This window comes from Prionailurus bengalensis, chromosome B3, assembly GCF_016509475.1.
Source record: "Prionailurus bengalensis isolate Pbe53 chromosome B3, Fcat_Pben_1.1_paternal_pri, whole genome shotgun sequence".
NCBI classification, from domain to species: Eukaryota; Metazoa; Chordata; class Mammalia; order Carnivora; family Felidae; genus Prionailurus; species Prionailurus bengalensis.
In genome coordinates, this window is record NC_057355.1 from 105,257,155 (window position 1) to 105,283,729 (window position 26,575).

The following is a 26,575-nucleotide window of genomic DNA, read 5'->3' on the forward strand; positions in this document are numbered from 1 at the left end:
TCTAGGTCAGTGAATAGCATTTTTATTCTCGATCAAAAAACTCGTCAAAAAGTGGGATTCTCTCTGTCCTGGTCCTGACCAGTGCTTGTGGTTTCTTCTCGCTTTTCCTCAACTCATCTGAGTCAGAACTAGAACTGTCCCAGAGAAGCTGTCCCCGGGCCTCTTGTTCACGGAGCCACATTTCCATTTTGCCAATTTTCCGGGGACGACAGTCATTCCTTGCTTGATGTTTCCCCAAATCTTCATTCTGTGAATTTCCTACAGAAAATTTAAAGTTTATTGAATTTTTCCCCCTAACAATGATTTGTTTATTAAGTGCCTAGATTTTTATGAACACATAATAATTTGCTTGATGTTCTTATAAATATATATATTTGGGAGAGCTTGGGTTAGTTAGTTGAGTGTCCAACTCTTGATTTCAGCTCAGGTCATGATTTCATGGTCATGAGCTTGAGCCCCACATCAGGCTCCGTGCTGGTCATGGAGCTTGCTTGGGATTCTCTTTCTCTCTCTCTTTCTCACCACCCCTTCTTGCCCCTTTCTCTGGCTCATGCGCTCTCTCTCAAAAAACTTTTTTTTAATCTTCTGAAAGTCACAAGAATAATATAATACCTTCCTATATGCCCCAACTCATTGATAACGTTTTGTCACAATATTGCCTTCATTTTATACACATGCATGAACATATGTACACATGTTTTCAGCTGAGCTATTTGAGAATTAGTTGCAATTACATCCCCCCAAATACATCACCACAAATCTCACAGCAAGGGCACTTTTCCTACATAGCTGCAATATAACTATTAGGAAATTACTTAGAAAATTTAACATTGATATATTATTGTTTTCTAATATATGGTCTACATTCTAATATTCATGGTTGTCCCAGTAATGGTCTTTATAATTGCTTCTTGTTTGTGTGTTTGTGTTTTATTTTTTAGATCCAGGATCCAATCTAGGATTATGTATTGCATTTTATTTTCTTGTCTCTTTAATTCAAGACACTTCCCTTTCTGTTTCTTTTCCTTTTTCTCTGTCTCCTCCCTCCTTCTCTCCTCCTCCTCCTCCTCCTCTCTCTCCCTCATTCTCAGTCTTGATCCTCCCCTTCCTCTTCCTCCATCCCCCCTTCATTGTCTTCTTCTTTTCCCCTAACAGTGGCATTTTAAAGAATCCAGATCAAATGTTTTGTAGAATGGCCCTAAATTTGGATTTGTATATTTCCTTGTGATTAAATTAAGGTTACACGTTTTTGGCAAGAGTATTGCACAGGTGATGTTGCCTTGTGCTATTTATTGAACATCTACTATGTGCCAGGCACATGATATACACTTTCTGACCTTGACATCCACTCTCACCTCATATTAGAGTCACCTATGGAGTCTTTTAGAAACACAAATGCTTGAGCTGTGCCCCAGACCTATAGAACTAGGGAGCTCAAAGGGTCATGCATTTCATTTCACTTTCTATACTTTTTAGAATATATTTAATTTATTTGGTATGGGATTTTATGTACATATGTACACAGCTTTTTATTTAAGCTCTACCCTTTTAAAGTGCACTTCAGAACAACAGGGGCTTTATTCAAGGAAGGAGGCTTTTAAGTACACCAAAGCAATGGCCACTTCTGAGCTAGGAAAATCATCCTGGGTCAAAACCCAGAATGTCCCCTCCATCTAGTTGAACCAGCCATAACTTTTGGATTTCATCTTAAGGATAATTGTTTATCAAACCTTATGGCATATTTCATTTAAGCCCTTGATAACTGATGTTACAAACTGTTATATGAGAAAATCAAGCATCTCAGTGTGAGGATTTGTGCTTTGTGAGTCATTAGTTTCCTTTCTGCCTCAGTAAGGGACTACCCTGATCCCCCCTTGAATGTTATTATAACTATTGTTATTGCCTATACATATAGTAGTGACAGAAAACGACAGTTAAATTATGCCTTTGGCCCCAATCTCTCTCCTGAGCTACAACTGGATGCCTCCATTTTTATGTCTCCTGGCAACATGTCAGACTCACCTTCCCTTTCTCTTCCAAACTCACTTTTTCTCCCAGTTACCCTAATCCAGCAAATGGCCCCAGTTTTCCCCCATTGGCTGCCCAGTTCTTCAAGAGAAACCCAAGAATCCTCCTGGCCTTCTTGCTCTCTCCACACACGCACATCTGATTCACCACCAGGTTCTGCCCCTCGTATCTCCTGAATATCTCACATTCAGCTCCTTTTCTCCTGTTACCCTACTTTCCTGGTCCAAGCACCATCTCTCACTTGTATTTCTGCTATGTCCTTATCACTCGTCTCCCCACATCTGCTTGCGCTCTCTTCCCATTCATCCTCCACAGGGTAAACAGAATGATGCTTGAAAATGTAAGCCTGCTTGTGTGGCTCCCCTGACCTTTCAATGCCTTCCTGTGGATCTTAAGCTCAAGTTCAAAGTCCCTATTTGACACGACTTGCAAGATCTTGGTGCTCTGGGCCCTGCCTATGCCTCAGAGCCATCACTGATCACTACCTGAATCTCTCTTCCCAGTCAAGAGCTTTTGCGCGCGTTGTAATCATGAACAGTTCTGAATGTTCCAGCACCTTGGTCCTCACACAGATATGGATTCCTGTCCCCTTTGTCCAGCTACTTCCTGTCTCAGCTGAAATATCAGTTCCTCATGGAAACCTTCTGACTTTCAGGTTGTGAGGTCTCCCGGATGTACTGTCATTGTTTGTTTGTTGTCTGGACTATTGCATAGGCACCAAAGCCAGGAAGCGGGTCTGTGAATAGATGAGTGAACAAGTAAGCCAATCAGAGAATGTTGGGTGGTGAGAAGTACTGGTAATTGGGACCTGGGGAAGATTTCATTCATTGGGGCCAGGGAGTGTAATCATCTATGCTCTGCAAATGAGCCAAGCACTGCTAGAGGCACCACTGAGACTGGGAGCAGAGATTTTCTGCTGACTAGAGGCAGGAACTTTGGAACAGGAAGAGAATGTTTGTTAATGGTGGGATCTAATGCAATATTAATAATAGCTCAAGTCCCACACCACTCTTGATGTTATGATAATGCAGGCCTAGAGTAGAGTGTGAGGCCAAATTCACATGTTCAATTTTATCCTTGAAAATCTCTTAAATCATTCATAAATTATTATATACATAGTTCTGTGTACATAGCATTAAAGTTTGAGAACTTCTGAGCTGGATTCTTTTTACTTGTTAGATTTTTATAAATCCCTGCTTGATTCTCCGGCGTTGCTGGACTTAACAAAAAAGAAAAGAAAAATACGATGTTTAAAAACCTAAATGGGTTTTGGTTGAGCAGAGCAGAGGAAAAAGTGTATCCAACTTCAAAATTAATTTGGGAAGAGAGGAAAGCAACAGAGGTCATTGGGGCGAAAAGGGAGTGCTTTTTCCACAGTAAGAGGATTATATAAAGCATCAGAAATATTTGATGGTGGGGTACACAGGTGGCTCAGTCAGTTAAGCATACAACTTTGGCTCAGGTCATGGTCTCATGGTTTGCGAGTTTGAGCCCCGCATCAGGCTCTCTGCTGTCAGCTCAGAGCCCACTTCAGATCCCCTGTCTCCCTCTCTCTCTGTCCCTCTCCTGTTTTCATGCACTCTCTCTCTCAAAAATAAATAAACCTTAAAAAAGTTTGATGGTTATGCGTTTTATAATATATATATATATATATATATATATATATATATATATGTCTTAGCAAAATGCATCACCATTATATCAAATCCATAATTTCACAGCTATTTCATTCACAGGCTAAATTTAAAAAACACACCGGGTGCCTTGTTGGCTCAGCTGGCTAAGCATCCGACTTCAGCTTAGGTCATGACCTTGCGGTTCATGGGTTCGAGCCCTGCATCGCATTCTGTGCCAACAGCTCAGAGCCTGGAATCTGCTTCGGATTTCGTGTCTCCCACTCTCCCTGCCCCTCCCCTGCTCGCACTCTGTCTCTCTCTCTCAAAAATAAATTAAAAAAAATAAAACACCCACCCCCAGGATACTTTAAAGAAAAATACTAAGTAGATAATAGAGCAGATGGCCAGATAAGACCAGAATTGAGAAGGTGACAATAATATATTTAAGGTGATACTTCCCCTTAAGCATACAGTTATTTTCACTCTGAGACATCAGTTCCATCTTTCTTCAGTTGTCTATATTCTCATGTATGTGTTTGGCACTTTACATTGCATATATGCTTTTACACATATTGGATTAATTTTGACATAAACCCTATGTGGTAGACAAGACTTTATTCCTATTTTACAGACGTGAAAACTGAGGTGCAAAGAGGTTAAATAATTGCAGTTGAGCAATAATCTCTCTCTATATATATATACAGAATAAAGCTATATAGCTATATAAATATAGCCAATATTTATTGAGAGGCTACTGGGTACTGCGTTCTAGAAACAAAAAGAAGCCCCTGTTCCCATGGAGTTTGCATTTAGAAACATATTTTTGGGGCTAAAATAAAGAACTTTGATTTCAAGTTCACTGCCTTTTCTTTATTTTTTTTTTTAAATGTTTATTTATTTTGAGAGAGAGAGCAGGGGAGGGGCAGAGAGAGAGGGGAGACAGAATCCCAAGCAGGCTCTGTACTGTCAGCAAACAGCCTGACATGGGACTCGATCTCACAAACCATGAGATCATGACCTGAGCCTAAATCAAGAGTCTGATGTTTAACCGACTGAGTTACCCAGGCAGCCCTCAGGTTCACTGCTCTCTCTACCTGCTATACTATATCATGGCTTCTGGAAAGGGCAGGAGCCACATAAACATGGTAAAAGTCATAAAATTGTGCACTCAGAAAGCAGTGTTCACTTTGTGTAAGTTATGAACAAGTGGGCCATCATATGAGTTATAAGTAATTTTTGTATAATAAGTTATATGTAATTATTATATAATTACGGTATATGTAATTCATTATGTAAATATACAACGTATTTAAAGTATGTAAATGTAAAATATATGTAAAATTTTATTTTTTTTAAGTTTATTTAGAGAGAGAGAGAGAAAGCACAAGGGTCAGGGCAGAAAGAGAGGAGAGAGAAAGAATCTCAAGCAGGCTTCAGCACTGTCAGCACAGAGCCTGACGCGGGGCTTGAACCCACAAACTGTGAGATCATGACCTGAGCCAAAACCAAGAGTTGGATGCTTAACCGACAGAGCCACTGAAGGACCCCTGTACATTTTTATTTTAAACAGGCAGCAGAAAACAAAGGCAGAACTTTATCCTATAAGAGACCTAAAACTCTCATCCCACCTTCCCAAAGAGGGAACATGAAGGGGCAAATACAGCATTAAATGAGAGGAGATGGGTACAGCAGGATCTTAATTACCTGAACTGGACTAGCATTCAGAAAGCTCCTGTAAATCTATGATCTTGACTTTGCTTCCCTTTTAAGAGAAAGCAAATGAAGTGCTTTCAGAAGACAGAGAAAGCAAAGATGCTCCCTGGGAATAAATAAAAAGGAATCACAGCTCAAGCATGTGCCTAGTATGGTGGTGACATCTGTAGGCTTTGCAGACGGGCAGCCTGCTCTTGAAAGATAAGGTTGAAAAGTGACACTCTTATATTTGTAGGCTTTGCCAAAGTTGTCCTGGACAGAGCTCCAAGTCCCTGGAGTCCCCATGAAGATATATGAGGGGCTGGGGGTGGGTGGAGTGAACTTTCTGGAGGGAGAAAGACCTGGCCTGGAATCCTGGCTCTGTCTAATGAGGCTGAATAGTAACTCCTTCTATACAGGCTGCGTGAGGATTGAGAGCGATAATTCATGTTGCAGGTCGAGGACAGTGTCTGGTTCATGGTAAGCACTCAACAAACCTTAATTAGAACAAAATGAATCGCTTTAAAAAGCAGCAGAATGCAGAGAACCCCTCTTCTCCACAGTCCTTCCTGGACCCCTCCAGATCTGGGACATCTTCCAAAGATTTTACCAATGTTGGTTTTTCTTGGCTTGCCCTCAAGCCATGACTCTAAGTATCTAACTTTAGCTGAGACACTTTTTTGGATTGTTTGGTCAATGTTTTTTTAAATTGTCGCAGTTGTTTATCTATGTGCCTACATAGCATATTTCATTCTGGCACTGGGAGTATAGGTTAAATAGATTCCCCAAGTAGATTTTCAATTATTTAGCCTTTTCTTATTTAATGAACTTATTGATGAAGCATCCTGTTCCTTTGAGCAGGAGCAGTGTCTCTTTCAGCTGGCAACTTTGCATCCGAGAAGCTCAGGACCTCCAGAGACATGGCCAGCATTTCTGTAGATCTCTCAGTGGTCAGTCTTGCTATGTGGAAAATAGTATATATTCAAAGGGTGGGTTTGCCCTGGGGTACTATGGACAGGCAAACTTAACGGGATTCTAATTTGTGGGACAACACAGCACAGAGACTACGAACACGGTTATCTGTTGGAAATCACTGAGTGGTCTGGCCTGACTGGAAGCAAAGTTGGGCCCAAGAATGGCAGCAGAGAAAGCCAGAAAGGTAGGTAGCAAGAAGATCTTGAAGGCTTAGAGTGCCAGGGTGAAGGGTTAAGTCTTTGTCCTCAGGCTGACGGATTTTTTTTCTTTGTCTTCAGGCTGATGGATTTTCACTGAGGATTTGTTTTTTTTTAAAGCAAGAGAATGATATGGTCAGATGTGCATTTGATAAGATTACTTTGCTATTGGTGTGGCGCTTCTAAAATTTTATTGTGCATGAGAATCACCTTGGAATCTTGATAAAATGCACATCCTGATTCGGTAGGTCCAGAGTGGGGCCTGGGGCTCTGCATTTCTAATAAACTCCCGGGTGATGCAGATGTTGCTGGTCTGTGGCTAATACTTTGATTACCAAGTAAAGCAGCGGGTCTTAAACCTTAGGAGTATCAGAATCACCTAGGGTGGGGTTAAAAACCCAGACTGCTGGCCTCCACCCCTACATTTTCTGATTCGGTCACTCTGGCTGGGGCCCAACAACTCCCCGGGTGGTGCCGGTGCTGGTTGCCTGAGGACCATACAGAGAAGCATTAGGGTAGCAGGGTGAATGGAAGAAGGGGAAGACTTGGGGGAGGAACACAGTCAGGAGGCTGGTGTGACACATGACCTAAGGGTGGCCTTGGGAATGTGAGAGAGTTAAGAGTTTGGTGCCAGGTGACATCGACAGGACTTTGTGACTGACCAGCTGCTGGGAGTGGGAGCTGAAGGGCTGGAAAGACCCCAGGTCTCTGGCTCGAGTGGCCCAGAGTGTGGAGGGAGGTCTCACCCACTGAGACAGCAGATGCCCCCGGAGCAAGCCTGGGGTGAGCAGTGATGGTGGCTTCAGTTTTAGACATTCTGAATGAGCCTGGGAGGGCTGCAGGGGGAAGAGTGGGGTGGGGGAGGGTGTCTGCATATGGCCACGTGGTCCATTCTCTTTAATCACAAGATGAGGCTCTTTTGCCTTTTCCCTCCCAGGGTGGGAGCAAGGATTGCAAGGATGCCTGTAAAGCACAGTTAGCCTCTAAAGAGAATCATCTTACTTACTGCAGTGCTGAAGCTTCTGTCTTTTCCTCCCAGCCACCCAAAATCACGTGATCGTGTGATCACTACATTCTAGGAAGCACATATCAGCAGAAACCCAAGGCTACTTGCTATATATATACCCACCCCCTCCCTGGAAGTTTATTTGATGAAGCTTTAAAAACACTGGAAAAAAGACTATACTTTCAGGGATCATTTCTATAGTTCGTAAAAACACTGGAAATATTTTATTTTGCTAAAAAAAAAAAAAAAGTCATGACTCACCTGGACTTCTGTTCAAGGTTTCATCTGGCAAAAAGGTTGGAAGGTCCCTGTCATCATTTCTTGGGATGCTTTGAAGGATTTTCTTGGTTTTGTGGTCCCTCGGTTTTTGCTTATTAATCCTTGCCTCCCTGTGAAGACTTTTTTTCAACTCTGCTTGGGCCTGAAAATGATCCACTGTAATCGATTAGTGTTCTCCCCCTGAGCTACTGTCACCAGAACAGGTCAACAGATCAGTCACTTTGCAAGTTGAGTGCTTAACTGTGGTCCCCTAATCAGAACACACTTTTTTTTTCCTATTAGATGGTATGGAAACTTTCTCTTTGCACAGGACAGGCTCGTTAGGAAAGGGGAGAATATATGCCCACAGTCTCAAAAAGCTATGGTTTGATTTAAGAGGAGCTTTGTAAAAACATTTGTTGGCAGGCAAGTGATGTATTTAGAATTGCAGAACACAGTGACTTTAGGCTTAAACACTCGAGTAAGGAATTTGGAATATGACACTTACAGGAGACATTACTGTAAAAGGGTGTGTTCTAAGAGATCATTCTGGTAAGATAATTCTATGGTGTGAATTATGGAGGGATGCCGAGGTATCAAAATAAAGACCAACTCACCCCCCCTCTATTTTACTGAATCAAGAAAAATGATCTAACCTCATTTTCCTGCTGGAGCCAGAACATCATAGGAGCAATTTATGAAAAAAATATATATATAGGAAAGGAAGAAAAAACAGACTTGGGGCACAGATATGTCCTTGTGACTGAAAACAGAGAAAAAACTCAACAGTCGGTAGCAGAAGGGATCTTGCTGATTCTTCCCAGCTCCAGTAGTGGAAGCTTCGGTGCCAATGACCAAATTTAAAATGCTAAGTAAAGACTGGGGATGAATGCTAAACTACATTCATGTGCGAGGGCAGTGATTATGTGGAGTAAATGTGCTAAATATGGCACTCTTCTTCTCTCTCCTCATACTTACCTCTTGTCTGTTCCGGTTCATTTCCAACATTCTCATCTTATGTAAATACTGTCTTTTCCCGGGAATGTATCCTGGAGTTGGCATTGTCTTTTCCAGTTCCTGCTGTGAAAGATGCCGCACTCATTACAACTGGGCAATTTGTTACGGGCTCTGCAATCCACAACTTGCAATTCTTTTTGGAACAGAGCGAGATCTTAATCAGTCATCAGTTATAATCCATAGAGATCTCTTATTATGTCAAAGGGGGATCACTGTAGTTCTTCACTGAGTCCTTTCCGGGTGGCCCTCAGTGACTAAAGCTTTGCTCTGTCTAATACAGTTTTTAAGCTTCCTGTAGAGTTTTGCAAATCTGAAATGGAAAGATCTTTCCACATCTCATTTATTCCTATCTCCCCAGAAACGTGTTCTGGTTTGATAAAACTGGCCTCTTTCTTCAAAATGCCTCTTCTGCCGTTGACTAATTGTCTGGACGTGAAATTAGAGGGGAGCCACCAAATGGCTAAGTGGAACGCATTGTTGGCTAAGTTGATCATTTGTGACTTTGGTGATCTCCGTGGTGCATCATAAACCCCAGTGGGATAGTGCAGTTACTGAGGGCAACCAGGGGTGAATACACCCTTGTTCATTCCTTGCTGTGGCCAGGAAAGGGAGCCAGATGTGCTCCGTGATATCTTTTACGCTGCCCTGTGGACAGTGACTATGTTGGCTGTAGCGAGCCTCACGAGGGGGCCATCTCTACAGTGCTGTCAGCAGCACAAACATGACCTTGAGGGTCTAAAAGCACCTGGGCATCTTTGACCACATCAGCTAGCTGTGCAGCAGTACCTTGCTGGCTTGACAATGAATCAGGAGTGGAAAGGGTTGAAAATCTACTACCTCACAGTTTTCATGTCTACACGAGGGGAGCTGTCTCAGCAGAAAGTGACAAACTTATAGAAGGAAAAGCTCTTTAGAAGACGTTTTCCAAGGGGCACCTGGGTGGCTCAGTCGGTTAAGCGGCTGACTTTGGCTCAGGTCATGAGCTCACGGTCCGTGAGTTCGAGCCCCGCGTTGGGCTCTGTGCTGACAGCCTGGAGCCTGTTTCAGATTCTGTGTCTCCCTCTCTCTGACCCTCCCCCATTCATGCTCTGTCTCTCTCTGTCTCAAAAATAAATAAACGTTAAAAAAAAATTAAAAAAAAAAAAGAAGACATTTTCCAAGGATTTGTTTTTTGGTGAGGTTGTGGTAAATAAGTTAGGGACACCTTGTAGATAGGATTTCCGCCAAAAGACTGAGAATGAAGGGAAAGCTTTAACTTCAGGGGAAGAATAAAAGGAGAGTCATACTAGATTTTTCATAAATGTGAACACTTCTAGAATTAGCAGTGTCCAAGAAAAATTCCTCTCTCTTATCTACATCTTCCTGTTTTCACCAGGAAGTGGAGAAGGGCCCAGAGTTTACCTCACAGACAAGAGTCTTTGCCAGTTGGAGGCAGGCCTGGGAGAGAATGGATAGCTTTGGAAGTCTTGACTCTGAATGACTTAATAGTTTGATTTGTCTTTGAGGTCTTCTTGCAGGGAGTAAATGAAAGGACAGGCCATCCCTGCCCCTCCCCCCCCCCCCCCCCCCCCCCCCCCCCCCCCCCCCCCCCCCCCCCCCCCCCCCCCCCCCCCCCCCCCCCCCCCCCCCCCCCCCGTTACTCACCCCCTCCAGTTAGCGTTGCATTTACCTTTGCTCTGTGAGTTGTTCTGGCTTCTTGCTGGCTCAGGAGCCTTTCAGAAGTAATTACTTGTGGCAGGTCAATGGGTTCAAGCTTCTAGAAGTCCAACATTTAGAGTATTCAGCATTCCTCATGCCATGAGATGATGAAACATAAAAGCCAGACATTAAACTATCTTACCACTTTGCAAAAGCAGCACTTATTCCTGAGAGCACACAGGGAAGGCGATTTCAACGGGATTACAGTTGTATCTGTGCAAGAGTTTTCAACTCATCTGGGTTCTTTATTGTCTTTCACCGACGCCAGTGACTTATTGATCTGAGTATTTGTCAGGGAGTTAAAAGACTAAGAATCCTTTTCTGTGTGCATCGAGGGAGCAAGTCCAAAGTTATCAAACAACAAGGGTCTTAGAGTATTAACGATGAAAGAGGCACCAGGAATTTCTTTTATTCATTCCTTAACTGCCCAGCTGAACTCTTTCAGTCCTTAGGGAAGTCACCTATTTTTAAGATCTCCAGAGAACCTCCCTCAGCCTCCTCAATAATAATCACTGGTGCTCCTGAGGCACATTTACATGAAAGTGCAATGGGCTTACAAATCTTGGACACTTTTTTTCTTTTTTCTTAGCAGGGGATTGTCTTTATGGGGAAGATCACATTGGAGTTTCAAGGGATCACTAAGTCTGGGAAGCAACTGATGAACCAACGGATCTGCCTTCAACCCTGTTTGCCTCGATGACTTAATGCTCTGGAAGTTGGAACATTGGGAAATGACTGAGCAGGCCTAGGAGACAAAAGGTGGGTCTCTCCACACTGACATGCAGGCAGGGACCTGGAAGGCTGTAGAATTTATGTGTTTACTCAGTGAGTACATACTGAACAACTAGTGCGTACCAGGCATGGGGGCGCAATGGTCAACAAAAGCAATATGGTCCCTACGGAGCTCACAATCTATGGGGGGAACAAACACATTTTGCTTGTGTGATTATTCATTGATAATTACAAACTGCGATCTGTACTTTGTAGAAAAGGTCTACAGGGCAGAACCGTGACAATATGTAACCAGAGGACTCCACTTTGGAAACGGAAGTTGTTATGAGTTGAATTGTGCCCTCTACCCCAGTTTGTATGTTGAGGTCTTAACCCCCAATATGTCAGAATGTGATGTTATTTGGAAATAGGGTCCTTGCAGATATAATTAGTTAAGATGAGGTCACAGGAGCAGGGTGACCCTTAATCCAACATGTCTGGTGTCCTCATTACAAAAGGAAAATTTGGTTGCACACCCACATGCACACAGGGAGAACACCTGTGAAGGTAGAGACGGGGATGATACTCCTACAAGCCAAGGAGTGACAAAGATTTCCAGGAAACCACCGGAAGTTAAGAGAGAGGCATGGAACAGATTCTTCCTTTCAGCTCCCAGAAGAAACCAACCCTTAAAACACCTTGATCTTGGACTTCTAGCATCCAGAATTGTGAGATAATACATTTCTATTATTTAAAGCCCCACAGTTTGTTGTACTTTGTTAGAGCAGCCCTAGAAAATTAATACAAGGGGGAGAGGAATAAGGAGGCAGTCCAAGAAAGTTTCCTGAAGATGAATTTTTCAGCAGAAGTTGGACACTTAGGAAATTTTAGGGAACTAAGGTGTTCCAGGTGGGGAGAACAACATAAACAATAACCCTGAGGTAAGAGAGTGTATGATCTGTTAAGGAAATTGCAGGAATTGCTGTTCAGAGTCAGGGAAGAATGGCTCAAATGAGGCTGGAGAGGTAGGCAGGGGCCAAGTTTTGTAGGTCCTGATAGGGCATTCTAAAGATGTTGGTCGTCGTCGTCGTCGTCTTCTTCTTCTTCTTCTTCTTCCTCTTCTTCTTCCCCTTCTTCTTCTTCTTCTTCTTCTTCTTCTTCTTCTTCTTCTTTTTTGGTATTTATAAATGATGTAGATTTTTATCCATTCGGTTGGTGTACTATAAACTTAACTACTTAAATAGCTTTCTTTTTTTTTAATATGAAATTTATTGTCAAACTGGTTTCCATATAACACACAGTGCTCATCCCAACAGGTGCCCTCCTCAATGCCCATCACCCACTTTCTCCTCCCTCCTACCCCCCATCAACCCTCAGTTTATTCTCAGTTTTTAAGAGTCTCTTATGGTTCGCTTCCCTCTCTGTAACTTTTTTTTTCCTCTTCCCTTCCCCCATGGTCTTCTGTTAAGTTTCTCAGGATCCACATAAGAGTGAAAACATATGGTATCTGTCTTTCTCTGCCTGACTTATTTCACTTAGCATAACACTCTCCAGTTCCATCCACGTTGCTACAAAAGGCCACATTTCATTCTTTCTCACTGTCAAGTAGTATTCCATTGTATATAAACCACAACTTCTTTATCCATTCATCAGTTGATGGACATTTAGGCTCTTTCCATAATTTGGCTATTGTTGAAAGTGCTGCTATAAACATTGGGGTACAAGTGCTCCTATGTATCAGCACTCCTCTATCCCTCGGGTAAATTCCTAGCAGTGCTATTGCTGGGTCATAGGGTAGATCTATTTTTAATTTTTTGAGGAACCTTCACACTGTTTTCCAGAGTAGCTGCACCAGTTTGCATTCCCACCAACAATGCAAGAGGGTTCCTGTTTCTCCACATCCCCTCCAGCATCTATAGTCTCCTGATTTGTTCATTTTAGCCATTCTGACTGGCGTGAGGTGATATCTGAGTGTGGTTTTGATTTGTATTTCCCTGATGAGGAATGATGTTGAGCATCTTTTCATGTGCCTGTTGGCCATCTGGATGTCTTCTTTAGAGAAGTGTCTATTTATTTCTTCTTCCCATTTCTTCACTGGATTATTTGTTTCTCAGGTATGGAGTTTGCTGAGTTCTTTATAGACTTTGGATACTAGCCCTTTGTCCCATATGCCATTTGCAAATATCTTTCCCCATTCCGTCGGTTGCCTTTTAGTTTTGTCGATTGTTTCCTTTGCAGTGCAGAAGCTCTTTATCTTCGTGATGTCCCAATAGTTCATTTTTGCTTTTAATTCCCCTGCCTTTGGAGATGCGTCAAGTAAGATGTTGGTTTTCTTAAGAGCAGTTGGCAGTCATTGACATGTATGAAGCAAAGTAGTGGTGTGATTACATTTGCTTTTTAAAAAATGATCACTCTAGTTGCAGTGTGAAAACTAGAGAAGAGAAGTCACAGATGTGGGGACAGCATTGAAGAGGACCACAGAGATGGGTTGGGGGTTCATGGAGGGAAATCAATGGGCTCCACAAATATTTAAAACTGACCAAACAAGATTTATTCTAGTTGGTGAGGGAGAGAGAAGGGTCCAAATGGCATCCAAAGGGATGGATAGTGTTATCATTCACTGAGATTGGAATCCTAGGGGAAGGCCAGGTGTGAATGGCATATAACAGGAGGATACAAATTCAGTTTGAGGCATACCAGTGTACGTGTTGAGTAGATAATGAGATATACAGGCATTCATATACAGGAACTCAGAGGAGACATCTGTTCTGGAGATGCATGTTCAGGAATCATCCCTGGGTAGAGAATAACTGAAGCCATAGTCATGGAGGAGGGTAAGAGTGAGAAGAGCAGAGCCAAGGACTCAAGACTTGAGGAGCTCTAATACTAACAAGCTGGTAGATGGGGATGAGGTGGCCAAGGACACAGAGAAGAGACGGCTCAAGAGGAAGATGCCACACTGAGGCAAACAGTGTGAGCACTACTCCCACCTTAGTCCAACAATACAGGCAAATGATAATTTATTTTGAAGTTATTTTTCCTTTTAGTCTGATTTGTTGCATTATTAAGAGGTAGACCTGGAAGCCACCTTGGCTTTCAAGGTGATCAGAGTGAAAAAAGAGAAGGGGGAGACAGGGAAATGGATGCTGAGAAGCCAGAACTCATGGGGAGCATGACCTGTACCTCCAGCTACTTCCCTGGAGAACAACTTCCTGGTCTCTGGGCCTGGGCCTGGGCCTGAGCTGTTCTAGGGAAAACATCCTGCATTCCTTTCTGCTGGAGCAACCCAAAGCTCACCGGGCAAGGAAGAAGACAAGGGGAAGGATTTGGAGATGGGGAGGAGAGTCAAAGGGAAAGAACTCATCTTTAGGTTAGACATGTGCCAGGCAATTTGCATTTGTGGTAGGAAGTGGCTCTCTGTTCCACTCTCATCTTAGGTGAGAAAGTAGATTTTTTAATATAGCAACTGCACAAGAATGTAATGAGAAGTGATGAGTACTAGTAAGACAGAGGTTTATCTGGCCCTCTTCTCTGCAGAACATAAAGATGATGGGCAAATGGGACCTGCTGGTGTAAGAAGTAACAGCTGATCAGATCAGAACGTGGGGGGAACAGAGATCAAGGGGAGATATCCATGTACCTGTGGCAAGAAGAATCAGCAAGGGCTGAAGGGGGATTTGGGGCATGAAGGGGAGAGAACAAGGAAGTGTTTGTTCCACTCCCTGGACTTGGTTCAGGTTCCGGTTCTTCCTGGTGATGAGGCCCATGTGCCTTTACAGCTGCCCCTGTGTCTATCACACCCAGGGTCACACCATGTCAGCTCGTTCGATCCTCCTGTGAACACTGTGGGTAATTATGACGATTACCCATTATAGAGAGGTTAATAACTTGTCCAACATTGCCTAGTAAGAAAGTGGCAACTCTAGAATTCAAACTCAGGTCTGTCTAGTTCCAAATCCCCAGCTCCCTCCTCTTCTATGTGTTCCTAAACCTGGTTGATCATCAGAATCTCCTGGAATTAAAAAAAAAAAAATCCTGGACTATTCACTGGGGATTGCTATTTAACAGGTCTGGGAATGAATATATATATATATTATATATATATATATATAAAAATAATAAACTTTAATTTTTAGGGCTCATAGCAAAACTGAGTGGAAAGTACAGAGAATTCCCATATACTCCCTATCCCCATATATGTAGAACCTCCTCCATTATCAACATCCCTCACCATCTGTTATGACTAATGAGCCTACATTCACATGTCATTATCATTAAAAGTCCATAGTTTAACTTGGGGGTTCACTCTGGTGTTGTACATTTTATGGGTTTGCACAAATGTATAATGGCATGTGTATCTACCAATGTAGTATTTTATGGAATAGTTTCACCTCCCTAAAAGTCCCCGTTTTGCCCATTCATGCCTCCCTCCCTCTCCCTATCCCCTGGCAACCACTGATCTTTTTATAGCCTCTGTTGTTTTGCCTTTTCTGAAATGTCAATATCCTTGGACTCATACAGTATGCAGCCTTTTCAGATTGGCTTTTTCACTTAGCAACACACATTCAGGTTTTGTCCATGTATTTTCATAGCTTGAGAGCTGATTTCTTTTTAGTGCTGAATAATATTCCATTATATGGCTGTGCCGTGGTTTCTTCATTCATTCATCTACTGAAGGACATCTTGGTTATATCCAAATTTTGGAAATTATGAATAAAGCTACCATAAACCTCCACATGCAGGCTTTTGTGTGGATATAAATTTTCAGTTCATTTGGGTAAATACCAAAGCTCATGATTGCTAGACTGTATGGAGAGAGTATGTTTAGTTTTATAAGAAAGCACCAAACTGACTTCCAAAGTGGCTCTCCCATTTTGCGTTCCACCAGCAGCGTGTGAGAGTTCCTGCTGCTCCACATCCTTGCCAACTTTTGGTGTCGTCAGTGGTTTGGATTTTGGTGATTCTAATATGTGTATGGTGATATCTCATGGTTGTTTTAATTTGTATTTTCCTGATGACACATGATGTTGGACATATTTTCATATGCTCACTTGTCTTCTAATTCTCTTGACACTGTCTTTTGTAGAGCAGAACGTTTTTTTTTTAATGTTTATTTATTTTTGAGAGAGAACAAGTGGGGGAGGATCCCAGAGACGGGGACAGAGGATCCAAAGTGGGTTCCATGCTGACAGCAGTGAGCCCAATGTGGGGCTTGAACTCACAAACTGAGAGATCATGATCTGAGCTGAAGTCAGATGGTCAACAAACTGAGCCACCCAGGTGTCCCAGAGCAGGTTTTAATTTCAATGAAGTCCAGCTTCTCAACTGTTTCTTTGGAATGTATCTCCAAGGGATTCTGATGATTTTCCACATTGGGGTCTAGTGGCTTCCATACTGCCTCAAGTGAATAAAGGGCTACATCAGAGTAGATCACAAAGGATTTGTGTGTGGAGCATTATTGAAAATGTGAGTCTGAAGAAACCAGCTATTTAAATTTTTTCACCTATTTAAAATAACTTATCCATAAATACTTAGGGCCAGGCTTTTCTTTGGAAGTGTAAATTTATATTCTTCTATTTTCAGACTCATTTTATTTAAACCCATAATTCTGATAAGGGTTAAATAGTAGGTGTCTTTAAGAACCCTCTCTAGGCAATTGCTTTCTTCCTGGCCTTTGGAAAGAAACTAAGAATCACTCTATTCCTCCACAAAGGGCACTAGATGGCAGCAATGAACATTACAAACAGGATCCCTCCGTTAAGTATTTGCACTTGGCCTGAGAAGCTATGCAGAAAATATTGTTGGAAAATTGGCTTCTCTAAAGAAACCAGTCAAATGAAATTGCCCTAGAATTCTGGGGTTCATATCAATGTTCCTTTTCCCTGATTAGGAAGCAAGATGCCTCACTTCATCATCTGAGAGAATACAAGGGAAGGACTTACTGGAGAATTGGAAGGGTAGAATGACACCTTTTTTTTTTTTTTTTTAAGTCTTATGGTATAAAAAAAATGTGTCATCTATCTAAAGGTTTCTGGGTTATTTGGCTTCTCAAATTAAACAAATGGTCAGGAAAATCAAGTGAAATGTCAGCTGAAAGATTCAGAAATGGAGATTAAAAATCAAGCAGAAGTCACTGAGCTTGGTGACGCACTGACCTGAGATGGTTGCTTCTGTGTCCTAACAGGAAGATAAAGATGGGCAGGAGCTCAAAGAAATTGCAAAATTTGTTTGGCACAATGACTCAAGAATGTATGCCCTTTAAGGTTCTGGGAAGAAGGTAAAGGTGTCCAGAACAGTCTTGGAGTAAGAGATTATAAACCCAAGGAAGAGTTTCTGGTCAAGGCATTGCAATGAATCCACATTTCAATAACTTTCTTTGTCCCAAACATCTAGCAATGAAAGCTAAAACATAAAACCAAAAACAAAAAAAAATGTTGTTGGCCCTTAATACAAGATATATATCTCCATGGGCCAGAAAAAAAAAATACATACTTAGAGGAAGCTGATCCATATGGCATTCAGGCCTCCTGATGGCTGTGAGTTATTTCTACAAATTAAAGGGGACCTAAAAATGCCCCATGTAAGATGGTAAACTAGAGCAAAGATCACAGCTTGAAATCAGAGGCTGGGTTATTCTCTACTTTTCTACCTGGTTTAAGAGAGCTGCATCAAAATGTAAGTTGGAAGATTAGTTTTACAAGCGTTGCCAAAAAGTTGAATACGAAGAATATTATCTTCGTATTCATAAAAAGGATGAAATCTTGCCATTTGCTACAACATGGATGGACCTAGAGAGTATAATGTTAAGTGAAATACGTTAGACTGAGAAAGACAAATACCATATGATTTCACTCAGATGTGGAGTCTAAAAAACAAAACAAATGTACCAACAAAAAGCAGAAATAGACTCATAAGTACAGAGAACAAACTGGTGGTTGCCAGAGGGAAAAGGGGGAGGGAATGGGCGAAATGGGTGAAGGGAAGTAGGAGATACAGGCTCCCAGTTATGGAAGGAATAAGTCACAGGAATGAAAGGCACAGCATAGGGAACATCGTCAATAGTGTTATAATAACATTGTATAGTTATTACACAGATGGTAGCTACACTTGGGGCAAACACAGCTTAAGTATAGAGATAGGGAATCACCATGAAACTCACGTTACATTGTGCGTCAACTATACTCAAATAGAAAAAGTGTGTTAGAAGTTGAAGATGAAGAAGCTAAGACTTTATAACAATAAATTTGAAAGCTTCAATGGATAAATTAATGATACTCTGGAAAAATATAAATTAGCAAAACTGAATCAGGAAGAAATAAGATAATTGAAACAACTAAGAAATTAAGTTAGTTGGAAAATTTCTCATTCCCCCAAAAGTCCAGGCGGCTAAAGGTGGTTTCACAGGCCTGTTTCATCAAACTTTTAAGATAATAACCATGTTACATCAAATATTATAGACAACTGAAGAAAGAAAAAGATAATCAGTGAATTTTACGAAACTACTACAACCTTGGAAGCAAAACTAATAAAAGACAGTATAGGAAATTATAGGACAATTTTTCTTATGAAAATAGACGTGAAAAGCCTAAGCATAGACAATCCTGTCATGTATTTGTATATGTATCTTGTGGCCAAGTAGGATTTATGCCAGGAATATATGCATGGTTCAACATCATAACGTTTGTTAGTGTACTACATTGTATCAGCTGGTTTAAAAAGGAAATTCGTATGATTATTTTAATAGATGAAGGGGGAAATATCAATAAAATTGCACACCGAGCCTGAAGAAAAACTCTTACCACACTAGGAATAAAGGGAATGTCAACAATGTAATAAATGGCGTTGTGCCAGATAGCTCCCACTTGGTTCTCTAGGTCCACTTGCCACATTTCTCTCCCCTGTTCTCTGCCTGTGAGTAACCAGTTTCTTCTGCCTTCAGGCTTCCCACTGGGTTTAGCCACTGAGACATCCTGGCAGGAGATCTGAGAGAAGAGAAAACAGTGTATTTCTCCCCCTGGCTTCCTTCCTGCAAGGGCATGTTGGGCTGGTTGTGTCCTCCTGTTTCTCTCCAAGCACCTTCCTCTACCTGACTATCTCCTTCCAGGTTCTAGAAGAGTCTCACTCTGAGTCCCTTTGCTCAGAGATGGTTATCCCTCAGCTGCCACTAGTGGTTATTGCAATATCCTTTGTGGTCCCCTTGATCCAAACCTCATAAACAGTTACTTATAAAGAAAATTTCCTTGAATTATTCTAATTTGAGTATGGCATCTGATTCCTTTTGGGACTCTGACCAGCATCTATCAAAACCCTATTGCAAATGTACTTAGTTTTCGAACCATATGTATTAATGTCATAGATAACAGAAGGATGCCCATTATCACTGCTGGTATTCAATATCGGAGGAAAACTCTAGCCAAAGCAAAAGTCAAGAAAACAAAAGAAGGAATAAGAATTGGGAGGAAAGAAAAAAAACTATTCTTATTTATGGAAGATGTCATCTACATAGCAAATCTAAAAGAATCTATAGATAATTAGAATTCATTTCAATAAAGTTGTGGAACACAAAATTCAATCTGCAAAATTCAAAAGCTTTCTTATTCACAAGTAATAATCATTTAGAAAATTAAACGGAGAGGGGCGCCTGGGTGGCTTAGTCAATTGGGCATCTGACTCTTGATTTCAGTTCAGGTCATGATCTCAGGTCATGAGATTGAGCCCTGTGTTGGGCTCCATGTGAGCATGTAGCTGGCTTGAGATTCTCTTTCTCCTCCTCTCTCAGTCCCTCCCCCATCTCTAAAAAAGAAAAGAAAGAAGAAAAGAAAAGAAGAAGAAAGGAAAAGAAAAAAGAAAATGGGGTGGGGGGAAGACCTTATTCATAATAGGAGGGTAAAAACCCCATAGTGTATTTTGATGGTCAGCATGGACTTGCCTTGGCTACAGCCTCCAGTTATTCAAACACTAATCTAGGTGTTGCTGTGAAATTATTTTCGAGATGTGATTAAGATCAATAATCATTTGACTTTAAGTAAGGAAGATTATTTTAGATAATCTGGGTGGGCCTGATTCAGACAGTTGAAATGTCTTAAAAGTAAAGCTGAGGCTCCCCTGAAGTAGAGAAAATTCTACTTGTGGACAGCAGCTTAAGCTCATGTCCTGCATTTGCAGCCTGACCTCCCTGATGGCCTGCCCTGTGGATTTTGGACTTGCCTTGCCAGCCTCCATAATCATATAAGGCAATATAAGCCAATTACCTGCATATATACATATACATACATATATATATATATATATGTATATATATATATATATACACACACACACACAGACACACACACACACACACACATATATCACAAACATATAATAGAAAATGGGCAAAGAGAAAAGACAAGGAAAGGGAATAAATTGGTGGCAAATCATATAATATTGATAACAAACAATGAAACCGTCTGGGTCAGAACCAGCTTCCTTGTCTCTTCCCGGCAGTCTTAATACTCATCTTTTCCCCTTTGCACTCATTCATTCAACATTTATTCAACTCATATTTATTGAGCACCTATTATGTTCCAGGTACTGTTCTAGACACTTAGATATATTAGTGAAGACAACAGACAAAAATCCCTTCCTCTCTGAAAGACTATATTCTAGCACTGTCAGGGAGGTGATGAAGAAAATACACAACGAACATTAGAGAAGTAAATTTCTTGGCGTGTTAGATGGTACTCTGGGGGAAAAGAAAAGATCACGGCGGATCAGGGGACCCAGGATCGCCAGGGTAAAGATTGCAACTGTCAAGAGGTTATCATGATAAGCCTCTAGGAAGGTAAGATTTAAGCAAATCTTGAGAGATGAGGGAGGGAGTCATCTGAGGAAATCACATTACCTGGGGCTCTGGGGGTGGGGGCAGTTGACCATCTCCACCTTAGGTTGGACTAGAGATGGTTGGAGGAGAAAGTGAATCAGGCCAGGAGGGACAGTGGTGATCAACTTCCAACACAAGATGAGCACGTTGGATTCAGAGTTGCCTGGCAGAGGCTCCCAGAACTTAGCAGCTCCAAGTTGGAGAACTTTAGTTCATGACCTGCTCTTTACTTGAGGAGTAGATGTCTAGGAAGTGGAGAGTGCCAAATGTGCAACTCAAATTATTTAGGATGCAATTAGATTTGGTTTAATAATTAAAAATACTTTTAGAATTTTCTTTGGCAGACATTAGGCTATTAATTAGCATGTCATGGGAACCCAGCATTTATTATTCTCTCAAAAACCCATTTGTGGTGGAGAATGTGCTGAGCCTCATTTGTGAAGATAATTATAGTTGATATCTTTGGGAATGTCTGCCAAGTTCCCAGTGATTTCCCTCTTCTCTGGGAGCTGCTTCCAGAATTTATGGTGGGCGGGGTGGGGCTTCTCTGCCTACATTTCTACTGCATAAGCATATCCTCTGGTCATAGCTTATTGGAACAGAACTAGAATCATGAGCAAAGCTGAACCAATAAGATATTTTTCTCCTAGGAATTTCAAATTGGAGCCTAAAGAGCCAGGTGAATCTATTTGACTGGAACTATAAAAATACAAATTCAGGAATTGAAGTTTGTCCATATTTCACCAAGTGATCTTGAGGAGCAAAGAAAGTTGATCTGCAGGAAGAATAAAGAATGCATGAAGGAAAGCTCAGGGGAGACACACAGAGAGTTGTGCCATTCAGGTTCCAAGGCAAAGCTGTTCCCTGAAGCCCAAGTGCCTCCCAGTTCTTGGGTTCAACAAACACTCCTATATCTTCATAATTCATCACGTTGGCAACTAGTCAATTAGACTTACAATACAGGATGTTGCGGGTCTTCAATAGCAGGGAGAAGGCATTTTGATTTTTGTTCCTACCAGGGATAATGGGTCACATTGTCATTCATTCATCTATTCATTCACCATTCATTCATTCATTCATTCATTCATAAGCTTTTTGGGAGTACATATTGAGTGTTAGAGACTAAAGATATAAGACTGAACATGACATAGTCTTTGCACTAAAATAATTCATTTTTCTTGATTTTTCATTTTTAAGGGGGTTGGTTAGGATGTGGGGATACCCTCTTTTGTTCTGAAACACCAAAGTTCTCCTTTTTGCGCTTGACTGACTTGAGAATCAAAGCCTAACTTTAGCTGATTTAGGGTTGATAGATCTAAAAAGTACTTTGTGAACTACAAATGGCTACATATACTTTTCACTGGTTATGGTAATATCTTCTACTTGAGTTATTCAGCTCACTGGCTCCATAGGAACATTGTATTAAGCACACCTCTTTGAAAAGTTACATTTGATTAAGGAATAAAAGGTAAAGTTTTTAAATTGTCCAGTTTAGTTAAAGATATGCCCAAAAGTTTTAAAATTATATATCAATTTGATATAATTATATTTTATTTATCTTTTAAAAAGTTTTGAGGTTTCTAATATTTTAGGAAAAGATGCTCTTTTGGTGAACAAAAGGTATAATCATTTCAAATAATGATTGTGAGCTTCTGGAGAAGACAGGTAAATAAAAACCAATTGAAACAGAAATAATCCCCAGCAAATGAGCTCAAATACCTCTGGGATTTGTCCAGATGTCTGGGTGAATTGTGTATCAGGTGGGATTTGGTTCCAATTCCTTTTTTTCCAAATGTCAGTGATAGATCCTGCTCACAGGAGAGCCCAAACCCTTCTCTTAGCTGATGCTCATTTTCAGGTACCCACTCAGATCTCTTTCCCCGTCTAGGATGAGAGTCCTTAGAATTTCTATTTCTCTAGAGAGAATTCATTAAATATTTATTAAGGTGAATGCATTTAAATCTCTTGCTTTGCTGCCTTGGAATCCAATGTCCTCAATTTCAGCAACCAGTTAACATTTACAACGATAAAAGATTAGGGATAGAAGGTCTGTAGAGATCAACTATGCTGCTGGTTAAGAGCATGGGCTTTGAAGACCTGTTTGATGTCTGAGCTCCACTGTCCTTGGACAAATTACTTAATTCTCTAAACCACACCTACAAAGCAAAGGTACTAGTTCCTTTCTCATAGAGAGGGTGTGAAGATTAAATGATGGACATTGATCAAGTTGCCCAGAGTGTATCTGACTTGAAGTAGGTGGTAATTAGAATAGTACTAGCTGTTATTATTGTTACTATTGTTTGTTATAACTCATCAAATGCAAAATGCAAAGGTCTTTTGAATCCCATCATGCCTGTGCCTTTGATACTGTATTTCCTTCTTTTGGTGGTGGTCTTAAAAGTGAAATCATTACAAAAGGAAATCCTAAAGAAATATGGTCTTTGCAATTGATGACATTCTCTTTAACAACATTCTCATTAGCTTAGTCATTTTCAATATCCCTTCTTTATGGTTATAGTTAAAAAGGGATGTTACCATTAAATCCAAGAAATTCCTTATGAGATCTTTTAAATGCATCTTACTTGAAGTCTTCGGGGTGGATGCCTTTTAATAATACTTGTTTCTCCGTGTTCCATTGGGATATCAAAATACATGGCCCTGGGCCCTTGAAAGATTAGGAGAGAAATTTAAAAAAAACATTTAAAAATTTACTATTAAATTGGGCTAATCATTAGACTTTGTTAATACATTTTGGCACCTTTTTAGTTATATGTGTCCAACCTACATGTTGAATGTGGAGGTGAAACACATAAAGCAAGGGTCATACATGGATGCAAGTGATAAAATATTAGCCCATATCCAGGATTTAATTTCTGCTTTCCTCATTTCTTCCCTGGATTGATATTTAGAGGAAAATCTGAAAAATCAACAATGTGTTGACTACAAATATTGGTCAAACATAGAATTTGGGCTGGAAAAATAGAAACTTTTTCACTTGTTTTCATTTCATGAAATCTCTACAAAATACATTTGGGAAATCAGAAAATATATATCCTTAAGAAATGAAAATAAATTCTCCTTTCAGATGAAAGAGATGAATTGTGGATAGATAGATAGATGGACGGATAGGTATTAGATAGAGGGGTAATAAAAAATGGACTATGAGTGTATCATAGGAGTATGCAACGTTTAGCATTGTATGTTTCCAATTAAATAGTCTCTCCAACTAGGGAAAGAAATTCCCACAAGTTGCCCTATAATACAATATATAAATAGTCTTTCCTGATGACACAAAACAGGCTACAGAGTTAAGCCTTGTTAGAAACAGAGCTAGGACTCAAGAGGTCCATTATGGGTTTTATTTTTTAGCTTAATTATCCTGGGGTGTTAGGACTGCTACCATGCCCAATGCTGCATGAATGAAGTTTTGTCTTTTCCTCTTAGAAATCTGGAAGCATTCTAATTTCTAGATTGTTGTGTGGACTATCCTACACCTTCGCTTTGCATGCTAAACAGAAAAATCCTTGCATAATTATGTGTTTCTATCCTTACAACATTTGAATGACCATGTTAAAAACTTCTCCACGTCCTTATTCTCTTTCAAGAGATGCCAGCGTATGGAACAAGACAGAAACAACAGTAATGACGAGAAATCGCATTTTTGGTTAAAAGATGTATTTCTGGCAACAGTTTTTTTTCAGCAGCCTGACTACTCCTTATTTTTACACTATGATTTCAGTGATAACACCTCATTATTTAATTCAATTCATCCCAAATGGCATAGGCTATGTCAGGCAGTTATTCTTACCCTTGGTTTATAGGTGAAGGAAACTGATGCAGTTAATTTGCTCAAAGTCATACAATTTGGTATGTAGTGGAGCTGGGGTTAGGCTATGGATCTTTTGAAATTGGCAATCGGGATGCTTACCATCCCTTTGTTATTTATTTTTAATGTGATTTTGTCATTTCAAAAATAAGAATATTTTCCAGGTGGGACTCTAATGCATTAGACTTAGTTTTCACTATTCAGTTACCAGAATCTTAAAACTCTGGGTAGAAGGTTTGGATAAAAAGGAATTGTTCAATGAAACTAGAGGAAAATTCCCACTCCCATGCTTAGGAAGTTGGAGAACATAAAAATAGGCCATATGCAACCAGTCAAGAGTCGTCAGTTCTACAGAAAATAGCCGTGACAATCAGTCTAGATGAGATGTACCAGATACGGAACAGGAATATCAGGCTTTCTGGCCAAGGTGACCAATAATGGGAACTTATTTGTGTTATCGATCCAGAATATAAATAAAGAAAAAAAATTACATCGATATACACATATGTACACATTATATATTTACATTTCTCTTCCCAAGTGAGAATCTCGGTTTAATTATCATTGTGATTTTCATAAAAATGTTACGTGTCTTCTAAAATATCCCAGGATAATTTATAGCCACTTCAGGCTCAGAGCTTCCAATCATAATGGGAAAAATTCTCTTAGTTCTGCAAATGACGGAACTTAGTGCATATTCTGCGTGAAGAATGTGGGCTTGGGGAGGGGATGACTCATCCTCTCATCTGTATTGCAATAAATCAATTCTGTTTGGGGTGGTTTCCAACTTCACATTAGAATGAATTCACTCCGAAAGGGTTGCTTTCAAAACAACAAAGCCTGATGCACTAAATGGGGCTGAAGAGAATGATTTGAATTTAGAATCTAACTGAAACATATGATTGTCATAATTTATCACATCTTATCTATATAATTTTAATCATCTGGCAAAGCTAGGTATAAACAGCGAAAGCACTATAAACTAAGCTGAAACAGAATGATTTTTTCCCTTCCAGTGCAGAATGGTAAGAAGCCCTCTGTGCAGTTTACACACCCGTTCTAATGTACCCAGAATACTTACAATTGAGAAACACTCAGCCTCGAGTTGAAAGATGTTCCCTTACGTTTCAGCAATTTAGAAACTTTCTGATATTTTTATAGAAACAGACAGCCAGGCACATCTGTCAATAGCTCTCCTTGGCCCAAATACACAGATTTCATGATGGGTCTTACGTTTACCTGCAGAGTATCTTCCATACCAGGTCTCTCGTAGAGGCGGCAGCTGACCTTCCAGAGCTTTGTTCTGGTCCTGCAGTCCTGTGAACAAATACGAACTCTTTTCTTCCAGATTCTGACTGAATGCAAAGTCCACGGGGCTGGCAGAGGGGAGTTCTTCCTCTTTGTTTTGCAAAGGTGCTACTTTGGTCACTCTAGGGTGAGGCTTAGAGTGGCTCAGGCCCATTTCACGGTAAAGATACTCAAAGAACAACCCCGAGGGAAGTGGTGTGGGGCCTTTAACTCAGCTTGTTTTAATTAAGGTACTTCAGAATTTTACCCCAGCTGCGCAAAGCACTTCATGACATATTTCTAAGCTTTGTTTCACCCCGCAGTAACCCCTCTGGCCACTTCCTGGGAGCCTGGTTTCCACGGAGATGTCCCTTCAACTCCCACTCTGCCATTTCAGACCCA

At 40.7% G+C, this 26,575-nt stretch overlaps 1 protein-coding gene across 5 annotated transcripts; it reads right to left on the reverse strand.

The window, feature by feature from the left end:
* CCDC198 (coiled-coil domain containing 198) lies at positions 1 to 26,575 on the reverse strand. 5 transcript variants are annotated; one of them, XR_006293393.1, is made up of 7 exons: positions 26,126 to 26,575; positions 23,643 to 23,725; positions 10,459 to 10,545; positions 8,751 to 8,852; positions 7,776 to 7,935; positions 2,514 to 2,764; positions 154 to 258 (listed from the first exon to the last, which is right to left on the reverse strand). XR_006293393.1 is itself a non-coding variant. In XM_043556249.1 (6 exons), the coding sequence occupies exons 1-6, from the start codon at positions 26,346 to 26,348 to the stop codon at positions 23 to 25; spliced, it is 888 nt and encodes a 295-aa protein (XP_043412184.1). In that variant the 5' UTR covers positions 26,349 to 26,575; the 3' UTR covers positions 1 to 22. The 5 variants fall into 5 exon arrangements, 3 of the variants coding, with proteins under 3 accessions (XP_043412184.1, XP_043412183.1, XP_043412185.1); XR_006293394.1 differs by having other exon boundaries at positions 157 to 258; positions 2,585 to 2,764; XM_043556249.1 differs by lacking the exon at positions 2,514 to 2,764 and having other exon boundaries at positions 1 to 258; positions 8,751 to 8,849.

Bases quoted from the DNA above. Each gene is read 5' to 3' on its own strand.
- CCDC198 (XM_043556248.1), bottom strand. From the start codon at position 26,348: ATGGGCCTGAGCCACTCTAAGCCTCACCCTAGAGTGACCAAAGTAGCA. The intron at 8,853-10,458 runs GTAAATGCAACG...CATCTTTCACAG, and splicing joins GAACAACTCACAGAGCAAAG to CAGGAACTGGAAAAGACAAT. The intron at 259-7,775 runs GTGAGTCATGAC...AATTTTCTGTAG, and splicing joins AACCTTGAACAGAAGTCCAG to GAAATTCACAGAATGAAGAT.